The sequence below is a fragment of the Oxyura jamaicensis genome, chromosome 9 (assembly GCF_011077185.1).
Source record: "Oxyura jamaicensis isolate SHBP4307 breed ruddy duck chromosome 9, BPBGC_Ojam_1.0, whole genome shotgun sequence".
NCBI classification, from domain to species: Eukaryota; Metazoa; Chordata; class Aves; order Anseriformes; family Anatidae; genus Oxyura; species Oxyura jamaicensis.
Window position 1 is genome coordinate 5,335,132 of NC_048901.1, and position 17,771 is coordinate 5,352,902.

Sequence of the window (17,771 nt, forward strand, 5' to 3'; positions counted from 1 at the left end):
TGTCTCACCCGGCAAATCCTTCCTAGAAAAGCAGCAGAATGGAGATTTGTCCTGAGCAAGCCATAAGGAATTTCAGGGGCCAGGTTCTGTCCAGGCTGCTTGTTTGCCTGCTGAACCAGCAACCTCCCCAAAAGCCCGTCCGCAGCCTGAGCAGAGGTGCGGCAGCAGCGCTTGATGCAGAGAGCTGCTCCTCCAGGATTAGTTTCAAGTTTTTAAGCGACGGTACCGCGGAGGTCTCTTGGTTTAATGCACCACGTTCTCTGATGCTGTTTTGTGCCACGTCCTGGCATGGGCATACTAAAATGAAGACAGCGAACTGCTCAGCGGCCGCTGATTTTGTACAGCTGAAGCAAAATGGCTGTGTGTGCTTCAGGAGCAGCCCCTGCCTTCAGAGAGCTTTCTTCAGGTCCTGAAATATTAATGATCTTGGCTTAATGTGGTAGAAAACAAAATACAGCGCGTGAAACAAAGGGGAAAAAATCCTTGAATTAGAGCCTCTTGACCTTGCAGTACCCACTGTATCCATCTGGTCCCCGTAAAGAAGAGGGGGAGGAATGATCCCAAAAACCTGTGACATTTTTCTAACTTTCCAATAACACGTTACAGCCAGTGCCGAACCTTCCACTTCGTGCAGGGTTGTTTGTCTCTGAGTACTTGAATACTGTGAAAATGCAAAAGGCGGCTCATCATTTAATAATTTCTGTGAACTGTCATGCTCGTGTTCAAAGTAATGTTAGTTTGTGTGTTTTGTTTTAAAAACCTTGAATAATGGATGGGAGCAGTCAGCTTGCTCTCCTCTTGTACCATTTTTTTTTCCCATCCCTCCTCTTTATATGTGGCCGTAGGATCCCATCCGTGGGTGTCTGCTCTGGCTGTGCACGGGCCTGGCCTTATTTCTGATCTGAGCTACAACAACCCAAACTGGGAGTGAGATCTCAGATCAGAACCTGCCACTTGGCTGCTGCTGTCCAGCCAGTCGCAGGAGGATGTGTAGCGATAGCACAGCTCCTTCTCCACATATTGCAGTCATAGCCTAAAAGGAAAGGTACTTGTCCTCCCCATGATTCCTCCCTCCAGAGCTCCCCTTTCTGTTTTGCACGGGATCCCCAAGGTCATTGGAAGTGTGGCCAAAAAGCACCTTGTGCGTTGAACCTGATCTGATCGTGTGAGGTATATATAAACTCCGAGAGCATGTCCTAGTCGTTCGAGCGATGTGTTTTTGTAAGATCCTCTGGTCCAGGGGCAGCCAGAGAGGGTTGATGTCCCAGCGCTTTTACAGGTGGCGCACGGCACATCCTAAAGCCAGGGCTCGGTAAGGAAGTGCCAGAAATGGCTTTGGTTAGCGTGCGACAGAACTTGTCTCTTCATAAATGTGTTCCTAAAATCCCTTCCCGTTCCCAATTTGGACAGCTTCATAAAAGAAAGAGGGAAGGAGGAGAGGGTCTGATGGAAGGTGAAGCAGGAGAGGGAGCCCAGGGTGGGCACAGGGCAGGTGGGAGCTGTGAGCTGCGTCTGGTGAGCCCTAAAGGTACTGTAGGTGATAAGCGGCAAGAGTGAGTCACGCAGCAAATGCTGGAACAACCTTTCCTTTTTGCACGATTGTGTGCTCACATCTTCTCTGTTCTCCATAGCGCTGAACGCTAGTGGTGATGGTGGGCTTTTATCTGTAGCCAAGGGAGTCATTTCTGGGATGACATACCTGTTAGCTGCTATTAAAAATGTGTTATTAGTGATACTAATGAGTTTTTTTCCAAGTGATGTAGAAGTAGCCATCCGTGTAAGCATTGCATTTATGAAGATGATGTCACGGAAAGCTTGCCAAGCCACACATGGGTCCTCGTGCCAGTGGTGCAGTTACTGATGGGCCCTGGCTTCGGGGAGGGGAGAACATCACTGATTTCCTCCCTGGGGGAGAAGGAGCCAAATGAATCCTGCCTTGCCAGGAGGGAGACGAGCCATTTCCGGGCATGGCAGGCTGAGGGCCTCGCTGCCAATTGCTGTGGGTTCCTATCCCACTCCCTCTTCAAAATTGGCAGTATCTGGCTGTCAGCTGCCATTCCTTAAGTGGTCATAGAATAAACCAATCGAACCCCTTTTGTTGTGCTCTGTGTGTGTGTGAATGCAGGTGGACATGGGTTAAGCGATGTGTTAACTCCGTGGTAAGCACAAAGAGGCAGCTGATTTTCTGGCAGTGTCAACACAAGACCATAATTTTTTTTACCATCTCCAAGCCAGCTTTTAGAATGGCTCTTGTTGGAATTAGAAATCAGTATATCCTGACATAGGAGTACTCATTAAGAATGTGATGATTGTTAATTCTTCACCTGGGGCTAAGAGGACATCATTAGATCTTTTTGAAATGTCTCCTTCCTCGATTTTGAATAAGTAAGCCAGCAATTTATGATCGCATCCTGGGCAAGTAACACTCTCCCTTCCTGTTCCTCCATGTAGCCTGCAAAATCGGATACTACAAGGCGCTCTCGACAGATGCTGCGTGTGCCAAATGCCCGCCTCACAGCTACTCCATCTGGGAAGGCTCTACCTCCTGCACCTGCGACCGGGGCTTTTTCCGAGCTGAAAATGATGCTGCATCCATGCCCTGCACTCGTAAGTTGGTCTTTAAACGGTCTCTTTCCCTTTCATCATCTATTTCCTCTGTCTTTCTTCAAATGTGCATGGGTGACACATTGCCTGGACAGCTGTGTCTAGGAATCCAACTTGACAGCAGTGTTCACTAGCTCCTGCAGTCCTTTGCAGTTGCAGTCTGCATTTTGGATCATCTTCTGGGAGAAAAAACATTTAGTTTTCAGCCTGGAATTCCTAACAGTGACATGATTGCGCTGACCCTTGAGAGCTTACAGTCTAAATAAATGAGGAGCTGGAAGAGGAGTGACTTGCAGACATCAATAACAGAGTTGGGTCTAATTACAGGACTTAATTTCCAGTCTGAGCACCTTTCATCTTCTTAAATGTTGATATTTCTAGAAATTGTGACAGGTTTTCTCATATTACATAGGGTAAATATATAATATTTATAATTTCATTAAATACCTACTTTGCTCAAAATGTTGCTGGTGATCCTTAGGAGCATAAAAGCGTTCTTCTGAGAAGAATGGTAATAATGAATCTTAAAGCATAATGAAACAAACCCAAAAAAGTAGGGTTTATTTTATCCTTTGTATATAAATACATCGTGCACAGCAAATGGAATTATGCTTTAGTTCCACCAGAACGTTTTCAGCATGGGGAAAAAGAGGCGTAGCACGCTGAGCGCACCCGCAGAGTTACTGGAACAGCTCCTTGTCCTCTGTGTCAGCTAATGGTTTAGGCAGCCAAAGACCTGGGATTCTAGACATGCCCTGGTGTTAAATCGTGATCATCTAGAGCTTTGGTTTTCGTTTCTATAGGAGCAGAGCAGTTTGAAACAATAAGTGAAAGGGTTGTGTTGTGTTAGGGGATATCCATGTGTGGCTTTCCCTGAAAGCCATTGGAAATGCTTCCAGATTTTTGGAGCTCAGCTGTATATTTATGTAGTGTGTGTGTGTCTGTGAGGGAAGGCTGAGATATTTCTTTTGTAACATTTTAATATATTCCAAATTCATTTTAGAGAGATGACTCACATTTGTTTAAATCTTAATTTCTCCCTTACAAGGCAGAAACAAAGCATGTCCATAACTCAGCAGCACTCATCCCTTCCCCGCACCCCCTTGATTTGAGCTCTTCCTCAGCAATCTCCTTCCTTTCAGCTGTAAGCTCTGCTGGGTGGTGGTTAAGCAGGTCTGGGCATAGCCAGGAGCAGCTGCTTTTGCTTAGCAGGAAAGCAGAGAGGTCCCTGTAAGCCTTGCCAAACATTGACTGGGGATGGAGGTCTAGCTGTGTTGTGAAACCTTGCTGAAGTGGGTAAGATCATGCTTTTTATAACACAATTTACACTGGAAGATGTAAAGCCTGACAATTTTGTTAGGGAAGATGTCTTTTTGCAACAATAAAACTGTTGTCAAAAGATACATCCTAAATAACATTATACCAGCAAAAGTTTCTCATAAAGCCCTGGTTGCAGTGAGTGATATCCTGACCGAACCAAAATCAAATTAGTAATCAGCTGGTTGAATTTAACTAGGCATGTGCAGGGACCAAAGTCTGAAGAGAGAGCAAAACAGTTCCAGATGGGGGAATTGTGAACAAATGATATGTATGTTTGCTTACAGCATGTTCTCCTGCAAGCTTAGCCCTTTTTTGTCAAGTCTTGGGCCTGCTTCTGGCAGCCTTCCCCACTCTGGTCTGTGGAGGTCAGTCAAAGTTGAAGTCCCCGATCTCGGTCTTTTACACTGCAAATATGAAGAGTGAAAAAGAGAGGGCAAGGGCCGTGATGCTACTCTCTGTCTTAATCTCTGCAGCAGTCTAGGAGGACTTGGCACGTAGCGGCAGGCTGACAGCACGATCCCACGGACGTCTGGCCCTGGGAAACAGGCCTGTCTCTGGAGATCCCATTTCAGAGAGCTTTGAATTCACCAGCAGCTTAAAAGCTGCTTTTTCTGTGATCCAAGGTGAAGGAAGACCCAGAAATTATTTCTGAGCTGGCTCGTGGGGGCAGTTTTGCTCCCCCACCCACTGCTTTGCTCGCTGCTACCTTCTCTCTGAGGTTGCCTCAGCAGAGCTTGAATATGGCTGTGGTGGCGGTACCTGCCCGGGCACACAGCCCGTGTGGCGCAGGCCCAAGGCGCTCAGGGACGGTGGGGCCGCTGCTTGCCGTGCTCCCCGCACCAAGTGGCCATCTCGCAAGTGTTTGAGGCAAGTGACAGAAGCCGTTTAAAGGGCTCCTGCCGAAGGAAGCCCCTCCGGAAGAAAGTCCCCGTTTGTCCACCTTTCCTGACAAGATGAGGAGACGGAAGGGAGCATAAACATCAAAGGTTCGTTCAGACGGATTCAGACTCTAATCAGTTCTTACCAGTTGGTTAAACCAGGTGACAAACCCAATTCCCTTGTGCTGACAGCCATAATAATCAGGTGCCTTCTTTGTTCATTATGCTCTCTTTAACCCTGGTATTCTCATTCAGCCCAGCATTTAGTAATCACTCAGTGTGACGGCACACTAATGAAGAAATAAAACGCAGTATCTGAGATCCATTCTTCTGGCAAAAAGATAGACTCTGCTCCACTGGCCTGTAAAATCAGGTTTCTGTTCACTTGGAGAACTATTAGACCAGGTGAATATAAGTAACATCAGGTAATTTGGAGACAACACCTGGAATAGACTGAGGATTGATACTTTCTTTATTATTTCTAAACAATTTTTGAGATGAAGAACTTCAGACTTCTTAGGATGTGTTTTTGTAGAGCTTTGACCCTTGGCTATTGATTTCCTTTAGTAATAGACTGGCTGGCCTCGTCACTTATCTAGCTTGTGGATTGGGGGAGGAGGACTGTTAGGACTTTCCATTAGCCTGACTGTGCTAGTGGATGAAGGGGAATTGGAGAATTCCCTCTCCTTTCCCTTCTCACAACTCCCATGTAACTACTGAGCAATACCCACTTCCTGATGCGCTGGTCAGAAGAGGTGCTCCAGCGTTTTCCTGCTCCTTAACGCCACGACCTGACATCTCTGTCCCTTGTTGAATTGTAAAAACTGTACCTAACCTTTAGCTAAGCCAGGCATACAATCTCAACAAATAACTCGTGCTCCATTTTTAGCATTCTGCTCTATTTATCTCTGCTGAAGTGAGTGGTTATGTCTGCCTTAAATCTCCTATGAGAAAGGGCAGAACATGGCTGGATGTGAGCATAGGAGACAGTGGGCTGTGTCGGAAGGCCAGGCATAGAAACCCTGACATACACATTTACTGCTGCCTCTTTTCCCTCACTCTTGCCTCATGGGGATATTCATCATCGTGTCTGTCACCACTGAGGAGCAGAGCCGCCCTGGATCTGCCTCATTGACCTAAGTCGGGAATTTAGACTCTGAGTTTTGAGACACAGTGGGCTTGTCAGCTGTGTGCTTGGGCATGGAGGTGGTATGATTGACCTGTAGTACATTCAAGCACAAACTGTGGAAAACACAGATGTTTTTCCCTTCTGGAAACACTGCAAAAGTTGCATTAAGGCAAATACTCAGACCTTCATTATGTTTCAATGCTTGCTGAGGGGATGGGCTTTTCATAGGGTTAGCAATCTAATGGGGAGTAAATTGCCTTACCAGCACACACATCCCCAAGGCTGATGAACAATCAGTCTCAATCATGATCCTTGTTCCCAAGTTTCCTTCTCCGTAAGGATGCGGGTAGGAGACTCTCTGAATTGCAGCCTGGTGCAGGCAGGTGCAGCTCCTGCCTGAGCTAATGGGCGTTGGTCCCACGTCCCCACCATTAATGAGTCGGGTTCTCAGACTGCTTCTTAACAAACAATGCTCACATTATGAGCAAGTACAGGATGGTTTTGTATTGTTTATATTGTCCGTTTGATTCCGATTATTAATGATTTTTAATTGGAAGCCCTTTACAAAAGAGAGACTACCAGCACAGGCTGTCCAGCTTGAAATTTGTCTCGGTAAATGACCCTGAAAAATTTAGTCCGTTGTGCCACCCAGTGACTGCTTGATTGGTATTTTGGCGTGGCCTGAAATATTTCTGAAACGGTTGCATTTAAGACAGTTTATACCAGAGAAGCTTAGAGATAATGAGGGCAAATTCAGTGAGATGCAAGAGAAAAGTGCCTGCTTTAAAAGGTCTTTCTCCAGTTTAGGTTATCAAGAAATCGAAGAACCTGACTTGAAACAGCAAATGTCACTTAGTTGTCTTTACATTCGCCTCTTCTAATTGAATTTAGTGCACTGCTGTATTTCCTCCAGAAAGTATATTGTTTTTAAATTACCATTTCAGTGCTATTACTCAAGGCCCCTGCTTCTAATGCTTTCTGACAGTTATCAGCATAATGAACCATAATGAAATGATGAGCAATCTACAGTGGAAACTTGATGTGGATTCCACTAGAGCTGTGTGACTGTGTTGTTAAAATTTGAATGCACATTAAAATAACACTGTCCTTATTTGTTTCCAAGGTCAAGGTTTTAAAAGAGGTCCGAAAGGTCTAAACACTTCAATTTCGTAAATATTACACTCTAATATATGCCCTTAGCTCAATCTTGTATTGCATTTAATGTATCTCGGAGATAAATATTTGACCTGCATTTCCAAAAAAGAGTGAATTTACCTACCTAATAACTATGCTTGCAAATGAGTAATTACACGGGAGCTGATTAGTTGAGCATATGTTTATTATGATTGCTTAGGCTTCTAAATAAACAAGTGTGCTCTTTTTCCTTCAACTTAACTTGTGCCTCTTCTGAATTTCCAGACAGACGCTGATTACCAGTGCTCTGCCTTTTAGAAGAGTAAGAAAGTAGGATACAGCACAAGGTCATATAATGGCTGGTATGTTGTAGGTAGCTTTGCACTGGCTTTGCCTTGCTTCCTTTGCAGGGCTTTGCACACTTGTTTTGGCCCTGGTTTTATAGGAGCCCCCTCTCTATAACGTGAACTATCTGCCAGCACAGCCCCTGATCTTCAGAAGTAAAATGTACTGCGTAATAATTTTGCACCTTTCTGTATGTCCATGCCTCTAGTAAATGATTTTGTTCTTAAAACATCCTATAAGGTTGTTCATCGTGTAAACAGTATGTCAAGGTGCCTTGTAAGGTACAGTGTGGCAGTTGCAACGTGAGAGAGAGCAGTGGTTGAGCGGTATGGAAAGAACAATTTTTCCAGGTAGGTTGGGAAAATAGATCCTCCATTGCTGCCAGACTGAAGGGAAGGGCTGGGATTGTGACTGACGGGGATCTCAGAGGAGAAGGCTGTGCCCCGTCGTCTGTGGAGACAGACTGAAGGAACGGAGAAAGCACTGAATAAGAAGGGAAGCGGTTATGGCTTTAAGAGAGGAGACGGGAGTAATTTGACAATGCGTGTTTATAATCAGTAGATTTAAAATCGTCATTCCTTTAAATACAGCAACTGTTTATTAGCTGTCTTCTGATTTTCTCTGTTCAGAGCCTTAAATTAGCTGAGACATTTACTCAATTAAGTGGGGGCTTTGATTTGGTTAGTCAGGCCCCAGTTCTGGAGAGTCATTGGAGCAAATTAGAGGACTAACAATAAGAAATCCAGCAGTTGGACCAGTGACAGAATGACATGTTTCTCTGGTTGGATTTCTTTCCTGTCAAACTGTCAGATAACCTTCTGGTATTCACAGTGGAATTTTTCTTTTTATCTTGCAAGAATGAGTGGACACATGTGATGTTGTCTGCAGCACAGCATATTAGAGAAGATGTAATGTGTCTTAGCATATGTGGCAATGCAAAGTGTTCCTATTTGGCAGTTCTGGGGACAGAAACACAGAGCCCACAGAGCAGCACCTGCAAGCATCAGTTTTCCCATACCTCTGCCAGCAGTAACTGGACCTTTTTGCTTAACTCCCTTTGCCTGGAGAGAAGAGGAAATATCAACTGCATTGTTCTCCATGTAAAGGAAACAAAGGCGATTGTGAAGCTGGTAACCAGGGTTCTTTGGCAACTCAATAGGAAATCGTACATGCCAGTGAAATGGGCATTTTATCATTGGCACCGGCCCAAGATCCCTAGCTTGGCAGAACTCCCGCTGAAGTCAAAGGAGTCTTGCCCGAGTAAATAAATTAAGAATTGTTTACCAAATCAGATGCCTTATTAAAACCCCATTGCAATGCTAACCATGCACAGAAAGGAGGGAGGGGGAAGCAGATGACTGATATTTCAAGTGGCTGCTGTGTCTTGTAGACTGTTGACTTTAGTCTCACCAGTTGTAAAAACACATGATCTATAATGATAAATGGTCAGGAGTAGCCAGCCAGACAAGAAGCGAGGGTTTCCCCAACTGTCAGCACTTGTGTAAACTGGCCCACAGCAACAGGAGACCTGTCCACAACTGCTGAAAGAAGCAATTAGTGGCCACAAGATACACAACTGTCACAGGAGAGCGTGGCCTTTGCTTCTGAGCCCAAACTACACAGCCCGGGAGTTTGCTCTGCATTATAACTTGTCTTTCAGATCGGTGGAGATCAACAAGAAAGGTTTATCTGAAGGGCTTCACATCTCACATGCTGAAGCTTTATTGACAGCACCACAGTTGTCCATGTTTAATGAAGCTTTATGAAATGGAAAGAGGAGGCTGAGGTGCTTTTTCTTGAAGGCTGTGCCTGGCACCACTTTGCCAGACATTTCAGTAAGGCAACTTAAAGAGTTTAATTGATTATTTAATAATTACTTTCTTTGCATCCACTCCCAAAATAGTAAACTCTCTATTTCTCACTCAGCCTTGCCTCCAGGGAGACAAATGTTCGGCTCATGATTGAGTTACAGTATTGATTAGAATTGTTAAAGGCTCATCGTGCAGTAACAGCATCATGAGCTCCGTGGAGAGAGCAGCATTGTGGTCACACTGACGAGGCTGACAGGACAGCAGAAACCCTCGTGCAGCCCTATTGCCTCTTGGAACTCCAGCTAACCCCTTCAAAGGGACGTGGTGTACTTCACGTCACATTTCATTGCTCTGTGTAGATATGCTCAGAGATCTTTGGAGTTCGTTGTATGGATCCTTCTGCTGCACAGCTCTGCATCTCTTATCTTTATTCTTGCTGTGTTGTACACACAAGCTGTCTTTCAGATCTTGTATAGCAGAAGATGTGCTGAACTTCTCACTGTTTCTGATACTGCATTTCCAGTTAGGTTTTCCTGCTATTAGACATTTGGAAGCTTACTTCCAGGTGCCTGCTGTTCCTGTAACTTATCAAAGACTTAACTTTTGACTGCATGTCTGTAGCATAGCCAAAGCCAAATCTGCTGATTCAAATCAGTCCAGTTCATACTAGGCTGCTTTTACAGTACAGTGAGTCATAGCAGTCTTCCCTGTTGTACGAATCTTGTTTATTATATAGCAAATTAGCTCAAGATTTCTGAATACCCTGAGTTCCCTTTGAAATTGTTGCAGATGAAGAGGGTCAGCTTCTCTCTGGTGCAGGCTTGTAAAGAGGATCCTATTGTCAGTCCTGGTCTGAGGCCCATTGAAGCTTTCTTGTCCATCTGATTGATTAACAAACATATAATTGGCACTCTGCTGCACTTACCAGTACGTTTATAGAGTTTTCTCTGTTTGAGGGTGAAGTTAAAGCTTCCAACTGCAGCAGGCTATCATATTATTTTAGTGTTAGAGTAATTTTTAATCCTTATCAAGCTAAGGTCTGCTTTTTCTGCCTCAAAAAAGAGCTGATATTTTCCTCAAGGAGAGTGCGGGGACGGTTAAAGAAGATTAAAGTCTTTTCTACATGCTTGAGGTTTTCTGATGTCTGGTGGGAATTGCCAATGAAGCTTCCTTCCGATTTCACACTGTCAGGCAAACGCAGACTGAATGCAGGGTGACAACCCACTTGAAAATAATTATCCATTGCCCTGGCTGCAGAGGCATCCGTTACCTGATAGAGAAATGTGCTTTTACACACATGCACATATAGACTAAATTATTTTTTTAATCATTTTCTCCTACCAGGGCTGAAAAACCTCATCCTGCTTGTTACTCAGCCGCATACATAGGCTTTGAAAGCATCTTTATTTTTTTAAAAGAGACTGCAGTTTAAATGCACTGATCTGGTGACAGACAGGATGCTCATAACGAAGTCTTGGCTTCTTGAGGGTATATATTTGAAATATCTCCATTAGCACTTCTGTGGAGTGTGGGTTTCAGCTTGCGTTTTTAATAGATGTCCTCCCACAGATGTATCTTTCAAGGTAATAAATATTAACCATAACATAGGTTAATAGTAAACAGATGTGGTTACAGTCCAAATACTGATAATACCTACCTAGTCCTTAATGGGTAATGTTGCTGCCAAAGTAATCCACTACCACCATCAGTGGTTGCAGACGCAGCCGGCACAAAGAAAGGAGCTCTGGGTGAGGAGCCCTCTGCCAGGGGATGGGCTGGGACAGCTGGAGAGAGCCTTACTTTCAGTGCCATCACAGTGGGTTTCTCAAAGTCCTGAATTCACTTTAAGTCAGTAAGTGTCAGGACCTTCTGCTGACGTACTTTTTGGTTTGTTTTCTGATGTTTCTGTTTTTCAGCCTAAGAAAATAGCCTGTAATGGTTACTTAGGTCCATTAAAATTGGCCAGGCCAAAGCCTTGCAGCTTTGTTGTCTTCAATGCTTTGTCTATAGGACCTCTGGGAAAAGAAAAAAAAAAACAAAGATTTTTTGTAGTCACATATATATGGCTTTGGTGAACAAACGTTGTTTGTCACCATTGCTCCTCACAGGGGATTAAATCTGCTCAGGCTGCTCTAAAGGCCTGCCCAAAATATGGGGTTGCTGGTTGTCAGCATTGAGATTCTGACTTTCTGTCAGCCTGGGGCAGCACAGGACCCAGATGCAAGTTCTTCCTCGTGTCTTGTTGTTTCGTGGGACAACTAAGTCACTTGGGAGGTGTTTTGCCTGGAATCATTTATTTCTCGTCTCCTTTCACTGTCCTTTAATCCACGCCTTCTAACCATACACTGTTGCTGAACTAAACTGGTTTAGTGAAGACAGTATTCTCTGTGTCAAACAAGTCTGTCTGGTCTGGTTGTAGAAAACTGTAATTGAATTTACTGCATACACCCACAGAGGCTTTCAGAGAAGCACTGTGCTGGGCAGATCAGTAATAAAAAAAAATAAAAATAAAAAAGCAAGATGTAAAACCAGTGATATTAAAACCTTTGTTACAGCCATTTAAATGCAGTCGCACAGCACATTTACAGTTCTGCCCTCAGATCCTAGGGCAGTTCTTTCCACAGGTATTTGTCAGTTGCCCATGTTGGCAGCTGCAGGAAGGGCAGGTTGAGCCTGGCTGGCTGGCTGGGGGCCCTCCAGCTCCAGCACCTTCCCCACAGGTCTGTGGTACACCCAGTCTGCTCAGGCTTTCTCCTTCGGGCTCAGTGCTCAGCAAGGTTTACTGAGTGCTGGGGTGCCTGTGGCTGCTCTGTCCTGGGGCACACTGAGGGTCCTGGTGTTGGCACCTTCCCTTTGGCACGCTTGGAGGTCTGGGCAAGACGGATCCCCGAGGGCAGGAGGAGCTTTCACTCTGTTGCTGCTAATCTTGTTTGTGCTGTTCGCCTTCTCAAATTGTTCACTGTGTTGAGTAGGCTTTCTTCTTCCTGCCACCTCCACTGGGCTGAACTTCTTGTGGCTGTACTGTTGTTTGGTGTCAGGAAGAAAGGGGCTTTGGGATGACTTCCTCAGCAGGCTGGTATCTGAACAACGAGCGCATGTTGAGCCTGCAACCTCTAGTGGTCCTGCAATGTGCCTTAAAGGCTAAACATTATTCTCGTGCAAACAGTTTAATGAAATGTCCTCATGTCTGCACCCTGCTTCACTTGACAGCTGTGTCTACGCTGCAAAGGGGCTCCTTCAGTCCTGCAGAACATGCCTGGGGCTTCTCTGGGGAAGCTGTCAGTCCCTGGCACAAGGCAGGGGGCTCCTTAAGTTTGCTCAGGGAGGCCTGTAATCCGCAGAGATGGCTCAGATAGGGTAGCACAGGGTGGGAAGGAGGGAGCTGGTCAGGTGATGATTCCTGTCTTTGTCATGGATTTCAACAGCCTCTTATCAGCCTTGCAGTGGCTTGCAGGAGGCCTCTGACTGGGAGTGGGACCTGAGTACCTTGTAGGAATGGAGGGAGAGAAATAATTGCGGATAGAAAAGTTAAAATGCAGGTAAGACTGTGAAAATATATCCTTAGTGCAAGTCAGTGCTCATGCTGCTAACTCCTTAAAGACTGTAGTCTTCCTGAATATTCATTTGGCATGGGGTACGTGTCCTTAAGATAGATCCATCTATCTGTGGATGAAAGAGAGATAAAAAGATATAAAGCCTGTAGCTTATTGCAGCAAGGGAAAGCCATACACAATCTGCATTGCCCAACACGTTTAAGTAAATCTAATAGGAGGGTTGAGGAAGATAGCAAGATTAGCTTGACAAAGATTATTTGTTGCTAAACAGACTCTTCGGTGTTTCCCTGAGCACAGACACACACAGTGAAGTTGCTCCACCCAAGGTCTTTCCATTTGCTTCATGGCTCAGTTGATTTCGATGGGTTTATTGTGAAGCAAGATTTATGGAGCCTCAAGAAGGAATAAAATTAAAAACTTCCGTTCCCCACATGTCTGCTCACGGTGCTGCTGAATAGGTGGGCGAGGGATCCTGCTCGCAGGTCCCGTGGTCAAACCGGGTCCTCTTTGGGGTCCCCCCAGGGCCAGAGTGGGGCAGGTCCCTTTCTCGGTGCCCCCCGTGCTGGCATTTCCAGCCTCCCACGGCCATGAAAGGGTTTTCCTCTCCTCCAGCAGCAGTGGCTCTGTTGTCAGAAACAAAGCAAATCCTGATCACCATTGAAGGAGCAGATACGCCCCGTGTTTCAACATCTGAAACCAGGCCCATCAATCTGAAACTGCTCCCCACTCCCGGTGCCAACAGCTCCATTAACAACTATGCTCCAGAAAGAAAGGAAATTGCTTTTCTCCTCACTGCAATGTCAGCCCACCATTTGGAAACTCCCCCGCATCTTCCTTTTCATGCTGGAGGTGGTGCGCTCATCTCTGTGACCTGCAAGCATCTGCTTCCCTGGTTTTCCGCTTCGTTGCGTCTCTGTTTAGACACTGCTCTGCCCTGTCCCACATACTAATTACTGACTTTTTGCTTCTGAGGAGCTTGATTCATTCTGGCACATTTTCCCACGTGAAACTGGACCTAGAGCCTTGGAAAATATCTTAATGGACGTCAGAGCAAGTCTGAGATTAACCCCAAATCGGCTGCTGTCTGTGAGCTAACAGGCACATCTTCTGGCCTCCAAGCAGGGCCACCCTGGCAGGGGGCACTGGCCCCACGCTGTCCCAGCCCTGGGCAGCGTGATGTGGCCAGGTAGCACTCTGTAAGAAAAAGCTGCTTGCTTTTTCCTCTCAGGGTCTCACTGCACTTGGGTGAAAGGGTTTTGTCCCTAGGAGTCCCGTGTGCTGCCAGCGTATAAACCAAAATCCAGGCTTGCAGCCCCGTGGTGCGGCAGGCAGGAGGAGGCCCTGTCGCAGGGCCTGGCCTGTGCTGTCTTCTCGTGGCACTAATTCTGCCTGCCAGCTCTGCTTAGCCCAGAGACTGTGCTTCAAAGGTTTGGCAGGAAGGGAGGATTTCCCTCCTCTCAAAATTAATATATTAATTTCGTATTTGTGAAGTTGAGCACAGAGACACAGTCCTTGCTCAGCTACTTTTGCAGCAGAAGCCTTTCATCTAGGTGCTGATGATAAGTAGGTACAGTTGACCTCTGTGTCATTTAAGACTTTTTTCCTCACATAGCTGCTTCTTAAAAAATCCAAATACTCTTTGTCCTGTTGAACATGTGTTACGTCCTGGCAGCTTCAAGCACAGACCCCAGGACATGATGCAGCCCTCAAAACCTCCACCTCTGCAGTGTGCTCAGATCTCAGCCTTCCTTGTCAAGGCCCTGATGAATCCAGGCAGCCAAAATTCATCTTCACCACAGTCACCTTTAGATGGCTTAAACTCTTTGCTGCTATACTTGAGTCACTTTATGGTGTCAGCAGAATTTCACCACAATTTATTCTGTTCCCAGTTTAGCCTGATGGGTGCTTTTGTACCTTTGGCATACAAGAGATTAAGATTAATTTATTTATACGCTTAATGAAACTATTGGTGTTGACTGAATTGTTTTTCAATTTCACAACATTCAACAAATAACAAGAACGAAAAACCTGGAATGAAACTCATAAGAACTTTATCTTTCCTTCCTTTCTGCCTGCAGATCTAGTTCAATGCTTTTCAATTCCAACCATCAAAATATATTTTGGGAAATTTAAGAAGCTTTCATAAGCTCTCCTGTGTCTTGAATAAAAATTAAATTTGTGACTTCCTACAAAATCATTTCTAGTATTTTGCCAGTAATAACATCTGTATTTAAAGCTCTAGCCATGCATGATTACTAAGGACTGCCATTTTCACTGCATTCTGGTTTGGCCCCAGAGGTGGCTGTGTTTTGATGATCAGTGAAGCTCTTTGTGTTGTATAAAATCCTTCATTTATTTCATGAGGTTGCTATGAATCATTCCTGTTAAATTTAAGGATAGAAAAAGTGTCTCACCTCAACTGTATTAAAATTAGATTAAGGATCACAGGATTAGCTCTTCTGCATTTTTGATGTGCATATTGGTTTGGCGCCTGCGGGGACTGAAGCATGTAAATAAGGTTTCTGCCTGTGCTTTGGCTGTGGAGCGGGCAGGGCAGCGCTGGAGGCAGTGTGCCTGGCCAGGCAGAGCTGACCATGAACGTGACAGCAGGTTCCTGACAGGCAGCGAGGGGCTGCTGCCCTTGCCCTGCGCCCAGTGTAGCCCTGTCTGGTGTGGAGGGAGCCTTGCTGGATTCCTGCCTTTGCCCCTCTCCCCCCGATCCCCCAGTCCCCATGCTGGAGCCAACTGGCAGCTGCTGGGCAGCATGCTGGCACGGCACAGGCCTCAGTCTCCTGTCTCTGTGGTGCAAGAGCTGATCTCTCTAAGGCTGTATCTCTGATGCAGCCTTATTTCTGAGCTTTCTGTATAGTCTCCTTTTCATTCTCGTTTTATTTCAGCTCTTCTTTCACTGTGTTTTCTCCTCCATTCTTTAATGTTCTCTAGCACTGCCCTGTTGCAGCCTCCTCCCTCCTTTAAAGCTGTAGTTCTTTCTCTTTCTGCCCAAGTCTTTCTCCTGCATCCCACAGGTTGGATCTTCTCAAAGCGCCATGTCCAGCTCTTTGCTTGATTGGCTTCAGTATTTGCTGAAGGTGATCTGACATCAGTTTGTCTGGAAAATATTGCACTTCTATTGTTAAGAAAAGAAAAATACTGGGAGATCAAGAGTTTAAGTGGGTATATGCCTGTATGTAATGGAGAACCCTGAAAATTTCAAATAAAGCAGGAGTTTTGACCATTTAATGCTTTACTTGAGAGATCTTGAAAAATGAATGTAAAGTAGACCAAATACGTATTTAAGATTTCATAAGGAGTATAAATAGTGAAAGTGAATGATACAGTTTTTATTTGATTGCAGTACTGGGCTTTCAGGTGAATTTAGAGCTGGAAAATACTGTTACTTCATCAAGAGATTAGAGTTTGACTCACTAGTTAATTTTTCATCTTCATGAAGAACACAGAAGTAAAATTCTGCATAGTCTCTGCTGTCATTGACCTCATTGGGAAAGACACAGTCTTTCCAGTTACTAATAATGTGGACATTTTCTTTCTAGGTCCCCCGTCTGCTCCCCAGAACCTGATTTCCAACGTCAATGAGACATCGGTGAACTTGGAGTGGAGCCCCCCGCAGAACAAAGGTGGTCGGGAAGACATCTCCTACAACGTGGTGTGCAAGAGGTGCGGTGCGGGTGACCTCAGCCGTTGCCGGTCGTGTGGCAGTGGTGTGCACTTCAGCCCCCAGCAGAACGGTTTGAAAACCACCAAGGTCTCCATTACTGACCTCCTGGCACACACAAACTACACCTTTGAAGTCTGGGCGGTGAATGGAGTGTCCAAGCACAATCCCAGCCAGGACCAAGCTGTGTCAGTCACTGTGACAACTAACCAAGCAGGTAGGAACCTAAATACAAATTTTATTCCTGTCTCTTTTGCCTTTTTTTTTTTTTTTTTTTGGAAAGCTGTGGTTTCCATTAAATTTAGCACGAGCAAATGAACACAAGGATGCATAACTGGGTCAAACCCTTATTTTCTGTGTTATTTAAAAGGATAGTTTAAATTCTGTAGAGCTAGAAAAACTGAGGAGGGTTTGACTAGCATAGCTGGTTGCAGAGCTGCGCTGCACCTCACTGTGAGGACACTGGGAGGCATTCTGCAGAAGCAGAACAGCACAGCTGCCGTGGGCGACGTGGAGGGGACAGAGCCAGAGACAGTCAGCAGCTCTGCCCTTTGTCAGGGAGACACTGCACATGGACGTGGACGTGCCAGTGGAGTTTGCAGAGGGACAAATACGCGGCTGGGGAGCACAGCATTATGCTTCTGCCTCCAAACAGCACTGTGTACGATTCAGAAAGAAGAATGAGTCGGCTCTCGCTTGCATGCTAGCGCTCTTCTCCCTGCAAAGTCAATTAGATTCTGTCCTGTTGTTAAATAAATACCTCCTTAACCTGCTGCTAACAACATTTCAGTTGATCAGACCTGGCGTTACTTGAGAAATCCCATATGAGCTTTCATCTTCATGCTGCCTGATTTTTACATTTCTCTCATCTGGGAGAGTGAAACACTATTTCTCTTTATACCTGATTATTTCAGATACCCTAAATGCTTCCATTTTTTTCAGTTCCCTGTGTTTGACCTAGCCTAGCAAAGGCTGCAGCAGAATGGGGTTTAGTTCTGTTGATCCTGCCTTTTTTTTTCTTTAATTAAATGAAAACTTTTACTGTTTGCAGATAGCTAGGATTTCAAGCACAGGGTTCCAGTTCAATTTTTAATTATGCACAAAATTATGTACATTTGAATATGACACTCTTCTATATGCAAATTAGATACCCAGACTGTCAGACTGGCTACAAGACTGTCAAACCTGTTATCTAATCACTTGCAACACTGATTGCCTTCAAGTCCCATAAACATTGCAGGTATTCAGCACCTTGAAGCGTAGCTTGTGGGGTTATCTTTTATCTGTGGAGTTCTGCTGTATGGGACAATATGAATATTGTAT

The 17,771-nt window shown here is 45.1% G+C and overlaps 1 protein-coding gene across 2 annotated transcripts in view; it reads left to right on the top strand.

Annotated features, from left to right (window-relative positions):
• The window catches only part of EPHA4 (EPH receptor A4), a 97,243-nt gene that overhangs the window by 34,655 nt on the left and 44,817 nt on the right, over positions 1-17,771 (top strand). For both annotated transcript variants that reach the window (XM_035334682.1, XM_035334681.1), the window contains exons 4-5: positions 2,452-2,607; positions 16,327-16,665. In XM_035334682.1, coding sequence (XP_035190573.1) covers positions 2,452-2,607; positions 16,327-16,665 — 495 coding nt within the window. The remainder of the gene's footprint in view (positions 1-2,451; positions 2,608-16,326; positions 16,666-17,771) is intronic.